This window comes from Squalius cephalus (assembly GCF_949319135.1).
Source record: "Squalius cephalus genome assembly, chromosome: 2".
NCBI lineage: Eukaryota > Metazoa > Chordata > Actinopteri > Cypriniformes > Leuciscidae > Squalius > Squalius cephalus.
The window spans coordinates 1,282,365-1,307,612 of NC_137123.1; the positions used below are offsets into that span (position 1 = coordinate 1,282,365).

A 25,248-nucleotide genomic window follows, 5' to 3' on the forward strand; every position below is an offset into this window, starting at 1 on the left:
GTCTAATTTCACCAGTTTGAACTGAAAACAGGCCTAGTGATGCATGTAATAATGGGTTTACTGTCATCGTGAAGTGATAAGAAAAATTAAAGCCGCTTTCATCATGTTAGATAATGAATGTGTACATGTTGAGAATGAATATAATCATCCAATTTTTTTCCAATCTTAAAATGCACACAAGTAGATCAGAGAAATCAAAATGTTCTCTGAGTCCCCCTAACTAGCCCACCTCACATTCGGGACCCAGTGATTATAAAACCCTGAAATATGTGTGTTAACCCCCTGAGGTCGAGCGATAGGATCGTTTCTGTTCTTATCTGTGCAAAAGAGACTCAAAATACTCTGTTGATTTTGATCTTACATACTTGTGTCATACATCCTGTTAAGTGTGTATTTTTGTGTGTATACTCACAATAAAAACAAAGTGTTGTGCTTTTCGCCAAATAAAGAAAAATAAACATGATGCGAGTTCTGCCTTCTCTCTGCCAGTGAAGTCCATTCTGAAACGCGTCCGAAAATGAACTAACTCAGCGAATACTTCTCACACAGACACGTGAGATATGTCTTTATGAAGCTTGGATTCTCTTCTTTTAAATGAAGTAATTTATATAAAAAACAAATATTCCCATCTTATGTAATCCGTTTGAAAGCAAGGAGATGTACCGTTTTTTCGTTCTCCCTTCATTATCTCTATAATGAGCTGAGGCCGCCACGCCCCTGGCGCTATTCACATGGTAAATAGTTTAGGTGATCTATGCATCGCACACGCCCCCCGATCAATGCCTTGAAAACACGAAGTTTCGTTATCAGATTCACTGATAGTTCATCGCGTATCGAGGATGAGGACTATATTTTGCCTAGTTTTGGCTAGCTTTTGACATCTTACAGGAACGATTGCCTTACAATATCCCTAACATTCGTGTATATGCTCAAGTGTAAACTTTTTTAAATATGATATTACTCTTTAAACATATTTGTATATGAAATATATTTCACTCAGTTTTGATTAGCTTATGACACTGATTATCATGCTAAAATACTGCCTTATGCGTAATGTAGCTTGTTTGCGAATATCTGCTTAGGTTATATAATGTGATTTAGTGCAAATATATTTCAGCCTCTGGTAAAATATGTGATACTGTCTAAATACATTATATTTTTATATAAATGTTCGGTTTTGGTCAGCCTATGACACTGTTTATCATGCTTCAACACTGCCTTATGCACAGATGTTTGTGAATACAGGTGTAAATGTTTGAAATGTAGTGATGTGTCGTTCGCGAACGATCCGTTCATTGCGTGCGTCACTAAATGCGTGCGGTCTTTATGGCCCATCAACAGACACTCGCGGTGACGCGGTCTATGGCCCATCAATAGATATTTCTCCGTCCTCAATCATCAATCAACATTGTGATTTCTTTAATTGTGTTATCAGCATGCTCACATGTTTTTTTTTTGTTTAGTTTTTTTACAGATGTGACAATGAACATGTCCAAGCACCTGTCCTGAAGAGAGCCAAGGCTAACCAGCAGGCAACCAACAGGCAGTCCACTCTGTCATGGAAAACAGAGACTGATGTTGACATGGTTCCACAGACTGTGCGACTCCGTCCTGCACGGGAAACTGGACCACAACTGAGTCTATTCAAACATTTTTTTCAGAAAGTGCTGTGTCAACTCTGTGCCACAACACCAATGCTCAGGCTGCCAAGGCAACTGCAAAGGGCTGCAAATATAAATGGACAGATATCAGCATCAGTGAGATGTACCGCTACATCGGGCTGCTGTTCTACATGGCCATGGTGAAGGTCAGCTCCATCAGGGACTACTGGCGGCAAAGCAGTGTTTTCTCCGTACCCTTTCATGGTTCAGGTCATACTTAGATGGGAGAGGTTATTATGTGAGTATAGGAGACCATAAGTCTGAGTGGACATCCATGACATGCGGAGTCCCTCAAGGCTCAATTCTTGCGCCACTCCTGTTCAACCTGTATATGCTCCCAATGAGCCAAATAATGAGAAAGAACCAAATCTCTTACCACAGCTATGCAGACGACACACGATTTACTTAGCCCTATCGCCTAACGATTACAGCCCCATTGACTCCCTGTGCCAATGCATTGATGAAGTAAACAGTTGGATGTGTCAAAACTTTCTTCAGTTAACCCTCTGGGGACCAAGGTGTTTTTGGAGCCCTTGAGATGTTCTGACATGCCTTGAAATTTGTGCTTTTTTCAGTTATTTATAAACATGTTAACCCTCTGGGGACCAGAAACGCGCCCGCGCGTTTTGCTCGTTTTTTTTTTTTTGCAATGAAAATAAACACTAAATGCTCTGTTAATTTTGATCTTTCATTTTCGTGTAATACATCAATCGATCCTGTTCAGTTTCTATTTTTTTTCTGTATACTCATAATAAAAATAAAGTGTTTTGCTTTTTGACAAATAAAGAAAAATTAACATGATGCGATTTCTGCCTTCTCTCTGTCAGTAAACTCCCATTTGAAACGCGTTCGAAAATGATCTATAACTCCGCGAAAATTCAGTCAAACAGGCAAACAGACCCACGGGCATAAAGCTTGAGATTGCATCTTTTAAATGAAGTCATTTATATAAAAAACAAATATTCTCAGCTTCTGTAACCTGTATAAAAAGAGAGCGACTCCAGTCGAGCTCATTACGAGCTAATTCACAGTAATGTGACCACTCCCCGGAGAGCGCGTGCTATTCAAACGCAAATTCTGAGAACCATTTCACACCTGTGAAACGCCCACATCAGCTGTAAACAAAGCGCGTCGCGATCGAGTGAGGCATAATTTAGCCTACCTTATGGAGAAAAGATGTTGCTGATATGAGGAGCAATATATCCTGATATGAGGAGCAGATTCCGCTGAGGAAAGAGGTAGGCTGTTTTCTTTTCTCACGTGTGGAATAACGTTATGGAATAACGTTAGTGTAGGCCTATGTAAACCGCAAAAAGATGAAGCGCATTTCTACAATATGACTCGCCTTTCTGTGAGATGAATGAAGGGGACATATTTGTAAAGACTGTTTAGCCTAAATATGAATCGCGCGTCTGTGTGTGAAAGAATAAACTGCTTTGCTATAGCCTACTGAGATGAGTAAAAATCGACTGGAATATGTTGAAATAAAATGAAATAAAATGTATTTGTATAAGCAACGTATTAAACTGCAAATTAGCATGTATATGCCCTAATATTTCATAAAAACAACGTTACAGTCAGTCACTTGTTGACTAGATTTGGGTACAGTTTTTAGGCTACTGTAGAATATACTACCACATCAAATAAGCTTTTGTTTAGCAATTGTCTATATTCAAACTAATGAATACATATGATAAAATGTAGGCCTATAATCTTTTTTCTTTTTCTTTTTTACAAAGAAAGAGTACACTTGAAATATTGTTGAAATTGTAATTATTGTTGTAATTGTAACATTTTTAATAAAATAGCAAAACATATTTACAAGAGAGATGTAAGCGAAATCTTAAATGGTCAATATAAGTCTACTTCTAAATACATATTTTGTCCTTGTATTGTGGCTCAGTCAGTGTCACACCTGAATGAATGGCTCATTATGCAGAGTCATTATGCAGAGTGGGTGGGACATTGAAATCTAATGTGTAAACTACTCCTCCCCCTCGCATATTGGCTTTCCAAGCAAAACCTGTTTTACACCATTTAAATCAATGTATTTTTTTTTGTGAACGATAAAGCAAGACTATTTTAACATAATTTTGAAGCTAGAACTCAAAGGGACAACATCCATTGGTCAAAAGTCTTGTGGACACATATTTAATATGTGTTTTGTGGTCTTAATTCAGCAACTTTCATTTTAATTTTTTCCAATAACCACGCATAAACATTATTCTCTTAAAAATACAAACATCTACATACACGTTGCTCGCATATTATGGTAGCCCTGTTTGTGCTATATAGAGTGAATTTACACCTTTGCCATTAACGTCTTTATAAATAACTGAAAAAAGCACAAATGTCAAGGCATGTCAGAACATCTCAAGGACCCCAAAAACAGCCTGGTCCCCAGAGGGTTAATGGCAAAGGTGTAAAATCACTCTATATAGCACAAACAGGGCTACCAAAATATGCGGCAACGTGTATGTAGATGTTTGTATTTTTAAGAGAATAATGTTTATGCGTGGTTATTGGAAAAAATAAAAATGAAAGTGGCTGAATTAAGACCACAAAACACATATTAAATATGTGTCCACAAGACCTTTGTCTAATTGATGTTGTACCTTTGAGTACTGGCTTCAAAATTATGTGAAAATAGTCTTGCTTTATCGTTCACAAAAAAAAAATACATTGATTTAAATGGTGTAAAACAGGTTTTGCTTGGAAAGCCAATATGCGAGGGGGGCGTGAAGGAGTAGTTTACACCTGGGTTGTCCCACCCACTCTGCATAATGACTCTGCATAATTAGCCATTCATTCAGGTGTGACACTGACTGAGCCACAATGCAAGGACAATATATTTAGAAGAATACTTATATTGACCATTTAAGATTTCGCTTACATCTATCTTGTAAATATGTTTAGCTATTTTATTAAAAATGTTACAATTACAACAATAATTACAATTTCAACAATATTTCAAGTGTACTCTTTCTTTGTAAAAAAAAAAAAAGAAAGAAAAAAAAGATTATAGGCCTACATTTTATCATATGTATTCATTAGTTTGAATATAGCCAACATTGGAACATCTAACATCTTAGTCTATGACTTTATTTTTGACAAAAATAGTGTGACTAACGCCTGACTAACATTGTTTTATTGAAATATCAGGGCATATAAATGTTAATTTACGTTGCTTATACAAATACATTTTATTTCAACATATTCCAGTCGATTTTTACTCATCTCAGTAGGCCAGGGAACGACAACTGGCGGCCCGCAGGCCAAAACTGGCCCGCCAGCAATATTTTCTGGCCCGCCGGAACATTTTGGAAGTCCTAAATGCTGCACAAAACTCTTCCACTACTTGAGAAAAGCCGCAGTCGCGCAGCGATTTCACCGCCGCATACTGTGTGAAACGCCTATAGGGAATAATGCGGCGCGGGATTACATTTTAAAGTATACCACCGGACGCGAATAGCGCGTTAAATTCGCGCCTGCCGCGTCTAGTTATACGCTTTACCACTTTGTGTTCATTCGCGCGTCAAAAGACGGTTGCGGTCAGAACTTTGGTGTAGTTTGGACGGAGCGGGCGGTCTGACTGACATCTTTTGACAGCGCAACCGCACTTCATTCTGACCGCCTGTAGGCTACATCATCATCATCAATCGGCTGCGAACAGGGTAGGTTGACAGTCGGTCACTAATTTTGTCCATTCCTTGCGATTGCTGGCAACTTCTCGTAGTTCGCTCACTGTTGCTGGTACGTTCTTATTGATGAGTTCGCCGATATATTGATGGTATAGCCTTCGCGCTCTACCTCGACTTCTTTTGCCATGCCGTTGTTGTGGCGCGTACAAGACATACTTATTGATCAAGTCGCTCTCATGTCTTCTTAGGCAGTGTCCGACAAATCTTAGCTGTCTCTGTTGTACTTGAAGAACGAGTGGGTTGCGGCCGACTCTCTCATAAATCACTTTATTGCTTTCCTTGTCCAGTCGCTTTATGCCAAGCATGATTCTATAGCAGTTGGTGGCAAAACTGTTGAGTTGGTCTCTAAGTTTGCTGTTAAGGATCCAGCTCTCGCAACCATAGAGCAGAATTGAGACACACGCAGATTCGAATATGTTGATCTTGAGTGTAATTGGAAGACTTTGTGACTGAAACACGTTCTTCATCTTCCAGAAGGCCCCCCATGCTTGGCCTTTTCGTATTTTGACATCGGATTCGCTAGAGGCGATGTGGGAGCCAAGATATTTGAAGTTCTTGGTCCATTCGATGGTCTGTCCATCTAGCTCTATGTGCTGATGATTGTGTATTGCCATGTCCAGACCGGCATATTCTTGGTTGGTCAGTGCTACTGTTTTACCTATATTGACTTGAAGGCCTACTCTCCTGGCCCACTTTGCTGTTGTTGTGAGTTGTTCCTGTGCTCTGTCCAGGGTGTTTTCAAATAGGGCGATGTCATCAGCGAAATCCAAGTCAAATAGTGATACTTCTGGATTTCTGCTGGATTCTTTTAAATGTGTTACGATTCCGCGCGATAATGTGTTCTTTGCATGCTCTTCTTCGTCTCGATTTAATACATAGTCAATGACAATTATGAATAGGAAGGGAGCTAGGGTATCGCCATGTAGGACGCCTGTTGTAACGTCGAAGTGGTCTGACAGCTTCCCTTCTAATAGTACGTGACTCTTTGACTTGTTATAGATTGTGCGGATCGCTCTTACTGTTTTGTCTGGGATTCCATAATGTCTTAGTATGTCGAACATGGTTGATCTCTTGATGGAATCGAATGCCATCTTGAAATCCACAAAGGTGATATAATAATCGAGTTTCTTGTCTTGGAAGCCTTCGATTATTCTACGCAGGATGTGGACTTGTTCTGTACATCCTCTCCCTCTTCTAAAGCCAGCTTGATTGGCGCGTAGGATCTTGTCGATCGGGTCTCTTATTCAATGGAGAAGGACCTTGTTGTATACTTTGGCGGCGACTGACATCAAGCTGATCCCTCTGTAGTTGTTCATTAGGGTGAGGTCTCCTCTCTTGGGCAGTGGTACTATCAGATTCGTGGTGAACTGTTCTGGTGCTTTTTCTTGACAGTATACATCGTTGCAGATGTTGCAGATGAGATCGGCAACATAGTCTCCTCCGTATTTCAGTGCCTCTGGTGTGATTGCATAATCGCAACCAGGAGATTTGCCATTCTTCAGGTCTTCAATTGCGCACTTTATCTCTATGATAGTGAATGTACTTGTGTTGATCGCAAGATCCTGGGCAGCTGGTTCGATTGGCAAATCGTCAGTGATTATGTTGTTGTTTAACAAGGTTTTAAAGTATTGTTGCCACTCCTTTAGCAGTTCTTGTGACGATTTGATGTCTGTTCCGTCTGCTCTTTTCATCTTGTGTTTGTTTGTTGACTTAGTCTTGCCGCTGATCTCTTTGACTATCTCCCAAGTTGTTCTTAGTTTATTTGCTTTTGCTGCTTCTTTAAGTCGCTGTAGTTTTTCTTCCAAGTAGTTGATCCTGTCCTGCTCGTATGAGTCAAGCAGATCTTGAGTGAGTTGTTTCATGTTCAAACTCTTGTTTCTCTTAGCTTTATTCCGTGCTTTTAGAATTTCAATCGTTTCGCTCGAAACCCAGTTCTTTGGTGCTTTTTTCCTGACTAGGCCGACCGTGCTCTTTGCAGCTTCTTCGATGGCTGTTACTAATCTATCGTATTTTGGCTGCATATCATCGCAGTCGTCTTCTCTCCTAAGTGCGTTGTAGCGATTTTGGATAGTGACGGTATATTGTTCTTGTAGCTCCTCGTTGTCTTTGAGCTTTCTCCAGTCGAACTTGAGGCGCTTGTTCTTGTTTTCTCTTGGCGCTCTCAGGCTGATCTTGATCTCTGCGCTTACTATTCTGTGGTCTGACCCAAGATCGATTGTGTTGTACGCTCTCACGTTCTTCACCGAATTGATCCACTTGCCGTTAATGAGTATGTGATCTAGTTGAGCTCTATTTTTCCCGTCTTTTGCATTTCTATTGGCATCCGGTTGCCACGTCCAGATTCTGGATTTTGGATGAGGGAATCTGGGCTGTAATGGCCTTGTGTTTGCTGCTTCACAGAAGTCAACTAGTCTACTTCCATTGTCATTTGTTGCTTTGTGCAGAACGTGTTTGGCTATAACTCTTGGATTTGACTGATGGCTGTCTTCTCCAATTCTTGCATGAAGTCGCCTGCAATGACGAGCATATTGTGTGGCGATGTTTCATGTGCACATTTAATAAGCTGGTTATAGAAGTTGTCTTTCTCTGTCTTTGGTTTTTCTTCTGTCGGGGCATAGGCTACGATGACTGTTGTTAAAGGGTTGCCCGCAAATGTTGCTGTCATTATCCGCTCAGACACTTTAGTTGTTGCTGTCAGGGATTTGTTGGCTTTGCTACTCGTGAGGAGTCCTATTCCTCCAACGTGATTGCCTTGGGTTGTTTTTGTGGCTGAGCAGAAGTCGAATCTCCATTCTTTGTTGTTGTAGATTTCGATGTAGGTGTTAATGCCATCGGCCGCTGGTAGTCGGTGCTCTTGTATGGCTACGATGTCGATTCCTTTCTCTCCACACCCATGAATAAGCTGATGGAACCGGTCAGATTGTTCAAATGTTGGTGTTTCTTGGTTGCCTCTTTTTTCAGTTTTTCGTAGAGTACGGACGTTGTAGGTACCAATGATGGTTGGTTTGCGATGAGAAAATAGACGCTGCTTGGTCGTGTTGTTGCTGCTTGTTTTGTCTTGCTTTGACACTGCATGATCGGGAGCAGGTGACTGCCCCTTCATACGCGATGGAATCGCGCAGTGACGCGGCAAAGACAGTTTATTGCCCGGAATGGTTACTTCATTTGTGACTTTCGAAGTAATTTGTTAAAACCAAGCGGGTTACTAGCCCTGCAAGGAGTGGGTCAGTTTAATGTCATGACTCAGGACCTGTAGGCTACACCTAGCTCTGAGGAGCTGTTTGGTACTGAAACCATTGTCAGTCAACAACATTCTTTTTTTGCAAGGATGTTTGAAATAGTTCGACAGAAAATAGCCTACTTCATTTGTCAGTAGGGCAATATGATTTTCGTTTATGTTGCTTAGAAATTTGAGTGATAGGCTTTGTCCGATTTAATTTATGTTATTTATATTTCATAATTTTTTTCTGTGGCATTTTTTTTCTCTGCTGACAGTACAATGTTAAAATAGCCTAATATTTATATTGACACGAACACAATTTTTGTATAGCATTTATAATTATTATAGGCAACTTAATCTCCTTCTTTCCGAGACTTTCTTTTAGAGACATTTGAATGTGAGATTATGGAAACGAGATCTAAATTTTGCGGACCCGTCAGGTCGGGAAATAAAGCGGATGAACACCGAGTGTATTTTAAGCGGTTGCTGAATAACCTTGTGGGAGCGGGACGGAAAAAAAAGGTCCCGCGCAGACCTCCTTAAACCATAGGTGTGTATGTGTGTGTCCCGAATAAATAATAATAATAATAATAATAAAGGAATAAAGTTCAAAAGTCGGACTGTAAGCGAATGAGGCATGATTGCTATTCACACCTTTATTAAAATGGCTGTAATCTGTTACCACAATAATACTTGATCTGTTTAAAAGGTGTTAAATTAAAAATCAAAATTAAAATTTGTCTAATCCAGTAATTATTTTTTTTATAATTTTTTTTCTATTTTTGATCTGAGCACAATCAGAAAATCAGAAAACCCGTCATTATTCGTTTTTTCATTTTAGTTCAGGAATGGAAAAACAAGTCGTTATTCATCTTTTTATTTTTGGTTTTAATTTGAAAAAAAAAACGATTGAACGAATGATCCACGGACTGTGACGACACATCATATTCCGCAATCATAGGCCTATATAAGAGTATTTAATTTGTAGCCATAGGCCTACTCTGTGTAGCTGGCCCGCCATCTACTGGCAAAAAAAAATATTGGCCCGCGGCCAAAGTTACTTGCCGACCCCTGCAGTAGGCTATGGCAAAGCAGTTTATTCTTTCACACACAGACACGCGATTCATATTTAGGCTAAACACTCTTTACAAATATGTACCCTTCATTCATCTCACAGAAACGCGAGTCATATTATAGAAATGCGATTCATCTTTTTGCGGTTTATAGGCCTACACTAACGTTATTCCATAACGTTATTCCACACTTGAGAAAAGAAAACAGCCTACCTCACTCCTCAGCGCGATCTGCTGCTCATATCAGGAGATATTTCTCCTCATCAGCACTGTGGAAACTTTTCTCCATAAAGGCTATAATGTCTCACTCGCGACGCGCTTTGTTTACAGCTGATGTGGGCATTTCACAGACTGAAATGGTTCTCAGAATTTGCATTTGAATAGCATGCGCTCTCCGGGGAGTGGTCAAATTACTGTGAATCATCTCGTAATGAGCTCGACTGGAGTCGCTCTCTTTGTATACAGATTACAGAAACTAAGAATATTTGTTTTTTATATAAATGACTTCAATTAAAAGATGCGATCTCAAGCTTTATGCCCGTGGGTCTGTTTGCCTGTTTGACTGAATTTTCGCGGAGTTATAGATCATTTTCGAACGCGTTTCAAACGGGAGTTTACTGACAGAGAGAAGGCAGAAATCGCATCATCTTAATTTTTCTTTATTTGTCAAAAAGCAAAACACTTTATTTTTATTGTGAGTATACAGAAAAAAAATAGAAACTGAACAGGATCGATTGATGTATTACACGAAAATGAAAGATCAAAATTAACAGAGCATTTAGTGTTTATTTTCATTGCTAAAAAAAAAAAACGAGCAAAACGCGCGGGCGCGTTTTTGGTCCCCAGAGGGTTAAACAAAGACAAAACTGAAGTCATTGCGTTTGGAAACAAAGATGAAGTTCTCAAGGTGAATGCATACCTTCACTCTAGGGGTCAAACAACTAAAAATCAAGTCAGGAATCTTGGTGTGACACTAGAGTCAGACCTTAGTTTCAGTAGTCATGTCAAAGCAATAACTAAATCAGCATACTATCATCTGAAAAATATTGCAAGAATTAGATGCTTTGTTTCCAGACAAGACTTAGAGAAACTTGTGCATGCTTTCATCACCAGCAGGGTGGATTATTGTAATGGACTCCTCACTGGCCTTCCCAAAAAGACCATAAGACAGTTGCAGCTCATACAGAACGCTGCCGCCAGGATTCTGAGCAGTACCAGAAAATATGAACATATCACACCAGTCCTCAGGTCTTTACACTGGCTCCCAGTTAAATTTAGGATTGATTTTAAAGTATTAATGGTATATAAATCATTCAATGGCCTAGGACCTCAATACATTGCAGATATGCTCACTGAATATAAACCCAACAGATCACTCAGATCATTAGGATCATATCAGCTAGAAATACCAAGGGTTCACTCTAAGCATGGCGAGTCCGCTTTTAGCTATAATGCCAGCCGCAGCTGGAACCAGCTTCCAGAGGAGATCAGATGTGCTCCTACAGTAGTCACATTCAAATCCAGACTCAAAACACATCTGTTTAGCTATGCATTTACTGAATGAGCACTGTGCCAATGCTCGTCCGACTGTTTGTACTGTACTGTACTTTATTTTATTTTTCTAAACTGTTTTAATTATTCTTATTTCTTTTATTATTTTAATTTCTTCTATGTAAAGCACTTTGAATTGCCATTGTGTATGAAATGTGCTATATAAATAAACTTGCCTTGCCTTGCCTTGCCTTGCCAGCTACAGTTATGTCCCGGGACAGATACCGCACCATTTCATGGAATGTGCACGAGTCTCCCAGATGCAGATATGGATAATGACAGAAAGAGGGGCACAGCTGAACATGACCGTCTTTTCAGGGTCAAACCTCTCATGGACACTATTCGTCATGCTTGTAAAGCCATCTATCATCCTAAAAGAAACTTATCTGTGGATGAAAGAATGGTGGCATGCAAAGCACACACAGGTATTTTATTTTTTTAAATCAATGTTGGAAACCGTTGTGCTGTTTAATATATTTTTTTATAACCTGTCATAGTTTTTTTCAGGATTCTTTGAATAATTTTTTTTTTTATACAAAAAAAAAGTTTGGTCTCTTTTTCTTTCTTTCTTTAAAAAAAATGCTATTTTAAGACCCCGCGGTATCCGATATTACCGTAATACCGCCCAACCCTAATATCGGATACCGCGGGATCTTAAAATAGCACCGGTATCAGTTTCAATACCGTCATTACCGGCACTTATATAGCCTATAATATATATAATTTATTTATTGCCTAAAAAATGCTTATGTGTGGTTGCAGTTTGGCAATATTTCTGGTTCCAACCGAATGAGAAAGGGAGAGGCGGTAAATACTGACGAGGCAATTTGTAAATTGTGCAATAAAAAGGTGACCGCGAGAGATGTAAACACCTCTAACGTAGCATCTCCGAAACAACCGCCCACTCACTGCTGCCAGGATGCATAAGCGCATTAAGTTTCGTATTTGTTAAAATATTATAATGTTATTTTTTCCATCTTTGTTGATTATGAAAAGTGAACAGCACAAATAAGATGGGATGCATCGGGAGTCCACTTCAATAAATTTAGTTTTGTAAAAGGCCTCTTTAAAACGAATTTCGTTTTGTATAAATTGTATCTAAATTTGTATAAAATTTTCATCAACCAATTGCCTTGATTTAATATAATCATGACATGATGGGCATGCCGCGGTCACTTGCATTGAAATCTCATAAAAAACTCAGTGTAGGCTATCTCTCACAGACATGACAAATAAATAAAGCTTGAAATTTCTTTAAACGAAACAATTAAAAACGAAAGAAATAGGCAACTCACTGATTAGGCTAAGTAATCCATGATGTGCATTTCTCTCGTTCATACAGAGATGCGATCGTCAATTTCATTAAATGAAACAATTCAAAACGAAAAGAAATATAGTCTGAATAATCAATGGTGTGCATTTCTCTCTATAGCGTTCACTACAGAGATGGCGAGCGTCAATTTCTTTAACCTGTTAAGCTGCAACCCCACTTTTGAAAAATCCCCAGAAATGACATACCCAAACTGAAACAGATACAGTTCATGAACCCTTTGTACTAAAAGCACAAGTATGATCTCATTTGAAAGCTGACACCTGGCAGTTTATTGTAAATGTAGAATTAATTATTGTCATAATGACAAAAATTGTTATAAATAGCTTCAAAGTTTTGTAAAGTTATTAGAAATTAATTTTAATGAAACATCCTCATGAAAATAAAATTGAAGTTGGCCCTGGAGCAATCTAGAAATGCACTACAGCTAAAGCCACATGTCTAAACATTTTATGTTTAAAATCTGAAGATAATAAGTCCAAAACTCTTTATTTAGTGAAATGTTTTTCAAGACCATGTCAGTTGACTTTATTTTGATTTGAGGCTAAAATGCTGCTGATGTTTAGTCATCTTTTAAGTCATCCATTCAGTCTTATTGTCTCTATTGTTTTGTGGTGCAAACGAGCCCCATTCAGTCTCAGTCTCCCCCTGCACACATTCACACTTCTCCAGCCTGGTTATGGCTCGAAATATGCATTTCTTTTGTTTGCATTATAGTTACTAACGACTGGCTATTCACATGCTATTCATTGGGTTTCAATCCCTAAATTCTTTTCTCAAAGTTCACCTCACATTTTAAATAAAGAATAAAGAACATTCTTGAATAAAGAAACTTTCAGTAAGCATTCAAAAAAACATAAAAGTATAACTTCTAGGTTGCAGGTGCACCTAGGGAGCTAGCATGTTAGCTTAGCACACCATTAATACATGACAATTTATGAGATTAAAACCATGTTTGTGCTCCAAACTTACTTTAAAACGCAAGTGGAGTATTTTAAATAATCTTCTGTAATCTAATTTGGCTTCAGATAAAAAAATCAGACAGAAAATATACTATTGTATACTGTTCTGCACAATGATAGTCTATATAGATTAGCATTACATTATAAATATAATCTATTATTGTGAAAATACCTGGCATGGCTTGGAAAACACAGGTAACTCAAATATCATTGCAATCATGTTTATTATCTTCAAAACATCTGTATCTGCATTTTACAGCGCGAACTCTGTAGCTTTGTGTGTACCAGTGACGTCCTGGAATGTCACATGATCATGGCTCTTCTTCATGTTCCATATATGGACATTTATTGTGCATATAGCGCCCTCAGGCTATTGGTATGAATTGAAAACACAGTATCAGAGTATGCAAGCGCTCATAATGATTACATCGACGCATTTGGGTATAAATTCAATAAATATTATTCCTGTCTATAGAAATATGATGTGAATCTATGAGAATATATCAATATTTCTCCAAATCTGCACATTTTTTAGCTAAAGCCCTGAGGGACGTTGTTTTGTGTATCGCTGTCATGACGACGGCACGGGAGTTTTTTATGAATGAAAGCGGCTGACGCGCATAATTCATATTAAAGGTATCGACTCATTTTTTCATTTCATAACTCCTGACACAAATTAAGAAATAACTGTCGCTATAAGTTTCTCAGAATACAATAGTGGTCAAATACTGAAACTTGAGTCTTATATCTTTTTAATGATGTATAGTTTGTCGAAGTATAACATTAAATCTGATAGTAACTTTGAGCTATATATAAAAAAAACCGCTTCAGTGCGCCGACGCACTGGTGCAGCTTAACAGGTTAAACTAAACAATTCAAAACGAAAGAAATAGGCTACTCACTGATTAGGCTAAGTAATCCACGATGTGCATTTCTCTCTAGGCGCGTTCATACGGAGATGCGATCGTCAATTTCAGTAAACGAAACCATTCAAAACGAAAATAAATAGACTAGCCTACTCTCTGTAATCCATGATGTCCATTTCTCTCTATAGCGTTCACTACGGAGATGCCGATCATCAATTTCTTTAAACGAAACAATTCAAAACGAAAAGAAAAAGGCCACTCTCTGATTGTGTAATGATGTGCATTTCTCTCTATAGGTGCGTTCACTACAGAGATGGCGATCGTCAACTTCCATCTTTGCAGAAAAGTTTTATTAATAAAAATCAATGGACACGCGTCACCGGATTACAAAGGCACTTCTTGCTTGTTGCACGCACACAGATATTATGTTGAATAATGGTGGGCTCCGGCTCATAATAACAGTTAATGCCGTCGGCCTGACTCAGAAACAACGTGCAGGGGTTGGGCTTGATTTTTTTGTTGTTGTTTTTTTGCCCGATCTGGCATTCAGTTTCTGAACGGTGTAGGCACAAGCCAACAGTTTGGTGACGCCGTTTGAGCCCATTATGTCATAATTTTTAATTAGTCACGGTAATACCGTATACCCCGGTAAAATAGGGAGGCGGTTTGACGGTATCAAAATTCGAATACCGCCCAAGCCTACAGTGAATCATTCATCAGTTCCTCATTCTTTGTTCAGGCTGCCTCACAGCACCTTGATAGGCCATTAGCCATTGGGGGAGTGTCTTTAGTCACACCCCTGGTGTGAATCACATTAATATTCATGGCCCACGCATACAGCAGTGCTGACACAAAAACTGACATGCAAAATTAAAATCATTATATTGCTGTTTGTGAAAGAGTGATCAGAATGATTTCCACATCATTTTGTAGAAAAAATTCTAGCCTACAAGAATAGTCATTCAAAAGTCTTATGGACAACTATTCAGTGTGTGTTAAATGGCCTTATTGCAGTGACAATGTTTTTCCCAAAACGTACTAACCAGGCATAATATTTTTTTTCTATAAAATGCAAACATGTACATCCATTTTGCTCACATATTATTGTAGCAGAGCCTGTGCTGAATACAGCAAAATTACATAAGTAAAAGTAAATATAGTAGACAATAGATAATCCCGACACGGAGGCGCCGGCACGTGAACTGGAGCTCATCTCATAAATGAACCGAAACTCAGCATATACGGTGGCCTACTTGCCTCACAGACCTGAGACATATATAGAAAGCTTGAAATGTCTACTTTTAAACAGAACAATTAAAAAAAAAGAAATAAGACTGCTCTGCTCTCTGCTTATGTAATCTGTATGAAATGTGTATTTCTCTCTGGCGCCTTCACTATAACGAGATAACGAGTCAGCATCGTCAACTTCATCTTTGCAGCCGACACTGACACAGAAAACACTTGTTTATTAATAAACTTGTTTATTAATAAACAATTAAAATGTCTCCTTGCTATATTTGACATATTCATAATCATTACTTTTGCCGGTTCTTTGTGACAGCTTTTAGGAGCTTTATTGGCAGAGCCACCCTTACATGTTACATGAACGCGTCACCATCGCATCACCCCCGAAAACATGGAGATTTTTTTCTTTTTGGGGGCATTTTGTTTGTGTTCAGTCTTTATCAGTTGTCTTTATGTTAATGTTTCAGTTAACAGTTTTTCAGTTGTTTTCAGTAATTTTGTCAGGGCTAGGCTACAGGAGCAGCATCTGTACTCTCACGGCTGTAGACGGTAATGTTTTCTCTTGGTTCATGTCAGTCAGTATGACTTAATTTTGATATACAAGTCGCACCTGACTATAAGTCACAGGACCAGCCAAACTATTAAAAAAAGTGCGACTTATAGTCCGGAAAATACGGTATATTGCAAAGCTAGCATCAAGCACATTTCATGTTTGTCCATCTGTGCAAGAACCCCCTTTAAGCATGCGCAACGTTTCAGATAGTATGTCAAATGTAAACACATGAATCGGATATGGGGCAAGAACGTGTAAACGGAAGGTCATATAGGCAACAAATCAGATTTGGGCATCAGGACCTGCAGTGTAAATGAGGCTTGCTTGTCCCACATACTTGAGTATCAGCAATGAGCAGTTTGGATCCTTCAGTTTGCCAGAGAGCAGCTTGACTCCTGGGTGATTGTAGCTCAGGTCCAGCTCTCTCAGGTGTGATGGGTTTAAACTCAGAGCTGAAGACACATAACCACAGCCTTCCTGTGTCACCATACAGCCAGACAACCTACAGACACACAGTCAGACCATCTTCAGACACACATCAACATTATGACCAGCAGACTGTAAATAATCTCTTATATATTATTAAATACCTCAGAATCTGCAGCTTACAGTGTGGGCTCTTCAGTCCTTCAGAAATAATCTTCACTCCTGAATCCTGCAGGTCATTGTTCGTCAGGTCCAGCTCTCTCAGGTGTGAGGGGTTTGAACTCAGAGCTGAAGACACATAACCACAGCCTTCCTCTGTCACCATACAGCCAGACAACCTACACACACACACAGTCAGACCATCTTCAGACACACACAGTCAGATCATCAACAAAAACTCACATGACTGGCAGACTGTTGTTGAAAACTTTTATTCCTTCATCGAAGCAAACCAGGAGAAGTTTGAGATCTCGTTCAAGTAGAAGTTATTCTTTATTGAGCGTGCTGCAGGTCTTCCAACTAGTCTTACTAATGTAACTTTACATATTGTCTTATAGGCATTTCAGTGGGCTGTCCTTAAAGGTGCTGACCTTACACACAGCCTTAGAGATGATCACTAAATCTAATCATCTAAAGACAATAGAGGCAATTACCCCCAACTGACTTCCCCAAATGGTATAAACACAAATGGTCACGGGAACTAAGACTAGGTAAACATTCACACACAGTTCAACTCTTAGTTGGAAGATCAAAGACTAACAAAACCCCTGACTATTACAATGTTTAGACAGCTGACTTCTAATCAGTAAATTGATGCCATCATGTTCACCTTGAATGCCCAATACAGTGTAGTTCACCTTAGTTTTTCATGTGATGTTATGTAAGGAAGTAGGATCAGCAGATCTTAAACATATTCTTAAATTTGTAATCCCACATTGTAAATAATCTCTTATATGTTCTTTTTTCAATTTCAGCGGACAAATATATACATTTATCAAGGCAGAAATGCTTCTTTACAATAAAACAAAAACATATACGTCAATACAGAGACAGCATTATAACCCATCATGTCTACCAATGGTCATGGAAATGAAATACTCAAGCTTATACAGATGTTTTGTGTTTTACACAAGAACAAGGGGAGCTATTACTTATAATTATAAAAAAAACATTACCTTACAGACCATTTATGCTTCAAAAAATGTCAGTGCGAATTGGTTTTATATAATCAATAATTTTTTACCATATTGAACAAATGTATTCTATCTGGGCTCTCAAGGAAAAGGAAATCTTTTCCATCACACACATATAAATATATAAATATATATATATATATATATATATATATATATATATATAGTGTAATATGTCAATCCAATCATCAACTGTAAGTGGCTCTGGTTTTAGCCATTTCTTTGTAATTACTTTTTTTACTGGCTGCCAGAAGAATTAACATCAGTTTCTTATCGATGTTATTCCACCCATCAAAAGAAATATTAGCCAGATGTAAACATTCACAATTACAAGGAATCGTCACCTCAAAAACAGCTTTCAAATTTCCTTCAATCCCTTGCCAAAACTGGGTTAATTTCTGACACTCCCCAAAAATATTATAATGGTTAGATTCCCTTTTCCCTTTGTATCTTTTCTGTGTTGGTGTGGTAAATCTCTTATATATTCTTAAATACCTCAGTATCTGCAGCTTACAGTGTGGGCTCTTCAGTCCTTCAGAAATAATCTTCACTCCTGAATCCTGCAGGTCATTGTTCGTCAGGTCCAGCTCTCTCAGGTGTGAGGGGTTTGAACTCAGAGCTGAAGACACATAACCACAGCCTTCCTCTGTCACCATACAGCCAGACAACCTACAGACACACACAGTCAGACCATCTTCAGACACACATCAACATTATGACCGGCAGACTGTAAATAATCTCTTATATGTTATTAAATACCTCAGTATCTGCAGCTTACAGTTTGCGCTTTTCAGTCCTTCAGAAATAATCTTCACTCCTGAATCCTGCAGGACATTGTTACTCAGGTCCAGCTCTCTCAGGTGTGAGGGGTTTGAACTCAGAGCTGAACACACATAACCACAGCCTTCCTCTGTCACCATACAGCCAGACAACCTACACACACACACACACACACACACACACACACACACACACACACACACCGACATTATGAACGGCAGACTGTAAATTATCTCTCATAGATGATCTTATCTCAGATTAGATTGGAACAATCAGAATAATATCCAGTTCCATCCGACTTCTGACCTATAATGCTGCCTGAATCATAATCATACACTGTTCGTTCGCTGGCTGGAGGAGAACTGCCCCCCCGACTGAGCCTGGTTTCTCCCAAGGTTGTTTTCTCCATTCGGCCCTGATGGAGTTTTGGTTTCTTGCCACTGTCACCTTTTTTCACCTTTGTTGCCATTGGCTTTTGGCTTGCTTAATTGGGGACTAGTGTTGTCACGGTACCAAAATTTCAGTATTCAGTACCAATACCAGTGAAAATCCATGGTTCTCGGTACCAATTTCGGTACCAAAGCTTAATTTAGATTAAATTTACATATAATAAAGTGTATATCATGGTTACAAATATGGAAACTGTAGTATTAAAAACACTTTACACTTTAATAAGATTATATTTGTTAGATAACATTAGATAAAATGACCTAACAATAAACAATAGTTATAAACTGTCGCAATTATTCTCCTTGGGGTTAATTTAAAAATACATTTTTAAAATCAAAAGTTAACATTATTTAATGCACAATGAATGAAGTGAACAAACATGGCCAATCAAGTGTTTGTATTAAATAACATTCACAAACATTAATTAATGTTGTAAAAATATATTGTTCACTCAATGTGTTGATGTTAGATAACGCATTAAGTAATGTTAATGAATGGTGTAATTATTGTAGTGTTACCAAACTGTACAGGAGATAAAACGTGTTTTATTTGACTTGACTGTACTTTTATTTAATCCAAAACTGCATTCATATTTAATTTTAAGAGGGCTTTTTAAACCCTTAGGAGTTATCCAGCCAAGAATAAGCCTAGAACTGCTTTACTGACGGACTGATATTAATAACATAATGACGGCTTTTTATTTCTCATCTCCATAAATATATCTAATAGTAAAGCTAATGCAAGGGCTAGAAATCAATTAATTCTTTGCTGATACTTCCTCGTCATCATGGAGAGCGCAGTTCGCACCGCTTTCTCCTTTCTACAAGCGCTTGCTCTTTTTTAACATTTAATTTTGTATTCAAATTACTCAATTCTTTTGACATATAAGAGGTCTTTGTACCATTGAAACATCCGGCAAGTTTCACAGCTTAAAACGTCAAAACAAAACAAAACAAAAAAAAAGACAAAAAAAAAAAATGTGTTCAACCAAGCTCCAAAAAATGGCTTGTTAGAATATTGTGGGTTTTGTCACGTCACATGGGCAAATACATTCGCATCAACAAATAGTTTTTGAGTTTTTCAGAGAGAGTTTGCAAAGAAACTTGTGCAAAGATAAAGCAGCAACTGTATTGGATCTGACAGCAGCTTGATCTCAAAGCAAAAGTATTTTGATTAAAAAAAACGAAAGCAGTTTAATCACGAGTTCTACGATTCTGTTCGTTTTTCATCACGTCGGAAAAGATGGCGGCCACGTGCAACTAGAGCTGAGACTCGGAGTGTGTATTATCTTTGGATACTTTGGCGTATAAATCACCAGAATGCCCCCATCGAGGAAAGGCCCGACACCGGAGGAGTTCGAGGAGATAAAGCTCTCTCTCCACTCCCTGTGCGGCGATGTGACTGCGGTTAGAGTGCTGCAGGAGCAGCTCCTGGGGCTACTGGAGGAGGTGAAACAACTACGCCTCCAGAATGCAGAAAAAGACCAGTGCATTGAGGATCTCGAGCGGCGAGTGGATGAGCTGGAGCAATACTCCCGTGTGAATGATGTGGTCATCACCGGCATGCGTGATGAAGATCAGGCCGCGCTCCTATGCGCGTGCGGTGGCCGCGGACAGTGGGGAGCTCAGCGACCAGGAAATACAGTCGGTGGAACAACAGGTTGCTTCCTACCTCCAGAGCAGGGGGATAGAGACGGACCTGGAGTACATCGAGGCGTGTCACCCACTGCCCACGAAGAACGAGAGACCACCAGCGGTCATTATGAGGTTTACCAATCGGAAAAAGAAAATAGCACTTCTGAAGCAAGGACGCAAACTGAAAGGCACAAATGTTTTCATAAATGAACACTTGACAAAGAAAAATGCTGACATCGCAAGGATTGCACGACAACTTAGAAAACAAGGCAAGATTCAACAAACCTGGGTAACTAACTGTAAGATCTTCATCAAACTAAATGGGACACCGGAGGAAGCAAAAGTCTTAGTGGTGAAGAGGATAGAAGATCTTGACAAGTATTGACATTGATGCAGCACCTGGTATCAAAGTAGCTTGTGACTCACATCATCAAAATTCTAAACATACCAAGAATACAGACTACACCAAGTATTGATATAGACATGTTACAGAACATCCTACAACATCAACAAATGGACCTGGAAACGTGTGAGTATAAAGAGCACACCACAACAGAGACAGATACTGAGATAGACCCTGCCAATAATTTTTTCTCTTCGATTGTTAAAAACTGCAATTATTTTACCCAAGAACAATATGAAAACAGTGTAAAATCAGAAGATAACCTGTCAATAATACATTTTAATAGTCGAAGCATTTACACTAATTTTGAGGCTATCAAAGATTACTTGGAACATTTCTCTCATCCATTTAGCATTATTGCAATTACTGAAACCTGGTTTAACGATGATAAAGGTATTGATTTCTGTCTTGATGGCTATGAATTAAGATATACAAATAGAATAAACAAAATAGGAGGGGGGGTTGCTTTGTACCTTCATAAATCTGTTAAATTTAATGTTTCAACTGATATGACCATAGCTGTGGATGGTTTATTTGAATGCATAACAGTGGAAATCCATAATGATAAAAAGACAAATATCTTCATGAGTTGTGTATACCGGGCAACTGGTTCAAGCATAGAAACTTTCAATGAGTGGATGGGTAAATTGTTTTCTTCTGTGTGCCAAAAGAACATATTTATCTGTGGTGACTTTAACATTGATTTGTTAAATCCAACCAAACTAAAAAACTTTGACAACTTCACTGACACAATGTATAGCTTGTCTCTGTACCCAACTATAACGAAACCGAGCAGAATAACGTCACATAGTGCCACAATCATTGACAACATTTTTACTAACATTATGGGAAATCAAATCATCAGTGGCCTACTTATATGTGATATCACTGACCACTTACCTGTTTTTACTTTGTATGACTGTAATCTCAAGAAAACGAAAGATACTATGATAAAAATCTCTAAACGAAAAATTACTGAGGACATGATTCGTGCCCTAAACAATAGTTTAGCGCTCCAGGATTGGACTTCAGTTTACAGAGAACTTAATGTGGACAGTGCTTATTGTAATTTTCTAGATATCTTCATTTTCTTGCATAATAAACACTGCCCTGTGAAAGAATATTTTATAAAGGAAACACATAAGAAAAGCCTCTGGATTACAAAAGGAATAATTAATGCCTGTAAAAAGAAAAACAATCTCTATAAATTGTTTATTAAAGTAAAAACAAAATAAGCAGAACAAAGATATAAGAAGTACAAAAATAAATTAAAGCTGCAAGCAGCGATGAAAGGGCCCTCGCACCCGTGCCATCAACACTCGGTGGCTTTAGGAAGACAGAGCATGGTTGGGAAATGTACATTTAAGGAGGTATATATAGTAAGAGTATGTCAAAGTCAGTTACAAAATGTTTTGTATAATGGTGATAATAGCATGCTTCATGACTCAGCTAAGTGTTGCTAGCATGTTTAGTCTGTTTCTAGCATGCTTAGTACACAATAATTATGTGGTTAGTACTGCATTACTGTGTTAACCATGTCAGTTTCTGTTGCCAGTAGGTGGCGTTATGACTATAACTGAATATGAGCATGGATGTGTGTTCAGGACAGAACTCTTATCAAACGTGTGAAGTTTGGCGCAAATTGGACATTGCCTTCTTGAGTAACAACAAAGTCATGTTTCATTGAATTAGCATTCTTTAGCACTTAGCTAAGCATTGTTAGCATGTTTTAACATGTTTCTAGCATGTTTAGAACTCAATGGCATTTTTAACATGTTGCTAGAACGGCATCAACATGTTAAACATCACTTCCTGTTGCCAGTAGGTGGCGCTATTACTATAACTGAACATTCTCATGTAGATGTGTTCAGGCCATGACTCTTATCAAAAGTGTGAAGTTTGTGGCAGATTGGACATTCCATGCCTGAGTTACAGCAAATTCCTATTTAATTGCAATAATAGCATGCTTTAGCACTTAGCTAAGAGTTTGCTAGCATGTTTTAGCATGTTTCTAGTATGTTGTTAGCATGTTTAACACTTGCTGGCACTTTTTTATGTTATTAGGAGTCCATAACAGTGTTAAACATGTCACTTCCTGTTGCCAGCAGGTGGCGCTATGACTGTAATTGAATATAAGCATTGGTTATGTGTTCAGGACAGAACGCTTATCAAAAGTGTGAAGTTTGGGGCAGATTGGACATTCCATGCCTGAGTTACAGCAAATTCCTATTTAATTGCAGTAATATCATTCTTTAGCACTTAGCTAAGTGTTTGCTAGTATGTTTTAGCATGTCTCTAGTATGTTGGTAGGATGTTTAGCACCTACTGGCATTTTTTATATGTTATTAGGAGTCAAGAACAGTGTTAAACGTCACTTCCTGTTGCCAGCAGGTGGCGCTATGACTATAACTAAATATGAGCATGGACATGTGTTCAAGAGATAACTCTTATCAAACGTGTGAAGTTTGGGGTAGATTGTACGTTGCCTTCTTGAGTAACAACAAAGTCCTGTTTCATTGAATTAGCATGCTTTAGCACTTAGCTAAGTATTGCTAACATGTTTTAATATGTTTCTAGCATGTTTAGAACTCAATGGCATTTTTAACATGTTGCTAGAACGGCATCAACGTGTTAAACATGTCACTTCCTGTTGCCAGTAGGTGGCGCTATTACTATAACTGAATTTGAGCATAGACATGTGTTCAGGCCATGATTCTTATCAAACGTGTGAAGTTTGGGGCAGATTGGACATTCCATGCCTGAGTTACAGCAAATTTCTATTTAATTGCAGTAATAGCATGCTTTAGCACTTAGCTAAGTGTTTGCTAGCATGTTTCTAGTATGTTGCTAACCTGTTTAGCACTTGCTGGCTCTTTTTTATATGTTATTAGGAGACCACAACAGTGTTAAACATGTCACTTCCTGTTGACAGCAGGTGGCGCTATTACTATAACTGTATATTCTCATGTAGATGTGTTCAGGCCATGACTCTTATCAAACGTGTGAAGTTTGGGGCAGATTGGACATTCCATGCCTGTGTTACAGCAAATTCCTATTTAATTGCAGCAATAGCATGCTTTAGCACTTAGCTAAGTGTTTGCTAGCATGTTTTAGCATGTTTCTAGTATGTTGTTAGCATGTTTAGCACTTGCTGGCACTTTTTTTATATGTTTTTATATGTCCACAACAGTGTTTAACATGTCACTTCCTGTTGCCAGCAGGTTGCACTATGACTGTAACTGAATATGAGCATGGTCATGTGTTCAGGACAGAACGTTTATTAAAAGAATGAAGTTTGGCGCAGATTGGACATTGCCTTCTTGAGTAACAACAACATCCTGTTTCATTGAATTAGCATGCTTTAGCACTTAGCTAAGTATTGCTAGCATGTTTTAACATGTTTCTAGCATGTTTAGAAGTCAATGGTATTTTTAACATGTTGCTAGAATGGCATCAACGTGTTTAACATGACACTTCCTGTTACCAGTAGGTGGCGCTATTACTATAACTGAATATTCTCATGTAGATGTGTTCAGGACAGAACACTTATCAAAAGTGTGAAGTTTGGGGCAGATTGGACATTCCATGCCTGAGTTACAGCAAATTCCTATTTAATTGCAATAATAGCATGCTTTAGCACTTAGCTAAGAGTTTGCTAGCATGTTTTAACATGCTTCTAGTATGTTGTTAGCATGTTTAGCACTTGCTGGCACTTTTTTATATGTTATTAGGAGTCCATAACAGTGTTAAACATGTCACTTCCTGTTGCCAGCAGGTGGCGCTATGACTATAACTGAATATGAGCATGGTCATGTGTTCAGGACAGAACTCTTATCAAACGTGTGAAGTTTGGGGCAGATTGGACATTCCATGCCTGAGTTACAGCAACTTCCTGTTTCATGGCGAAACATCGAAATTTGTCAGGCCGCCGAGGACCCGCCCTTCGACGAAAACTCAAGATCTTCGCAATTTAACGTCGCAAAGGCCTTAAGATTACACTCACCAAATTTGAAGATGATCAGATTAAAACTGTAGGAGGAGTTCGTTAAAGTACGAGGCCTGAAAATGGCAAAAACTGCACAAAAATCTGAGAGGAAGTTCAAAATGTCTGACTTCCTGTTGTGTTTAGGGCTATGCTCCAAGAGACTTTTTTGTAGGTATTAGGTCATTACATGTATGTACCGAATTTCGTGCATGTAC

At 38.5% G+C, this 25,248-nt stretch overlaps 1 protein-coding gene across 1 annotated transcript in view; it reads right to left on the minus strand.

Moving 5' to 3' along the window:
- Positions 1–25,248, minus strand: part of LOC307154375 (NLR family CARD domain-containing protein 3-like) — a gene marked incomplete at its 3' end in the record, with an annotated part of 199,578 nt that overhangs the window by 7,861 nt on the left and 166,469 nt on the right. The window contains exons 4-7 of the mRNA XM_079864265.1: positions 18,541–18,714; positions 18,277–18,450; positions 16,753–16,926; positions 16,500–16,664 (exon numbers count right to left, since the gene is read on the minus strand). Coding sequence (XP_079720391.1) covers positions 16,500–16,664; positions 16,753–16,926; positions 18,277–18,450; positions 18,541–18,714 — 687 coding nt within the window. The remainder of the gene's footprint in view (positions 1–16,499; positions 16,665–16,752; positions 16,927–18,276; positions 18,451–18,540; positions 18,715–25,248) is intronic.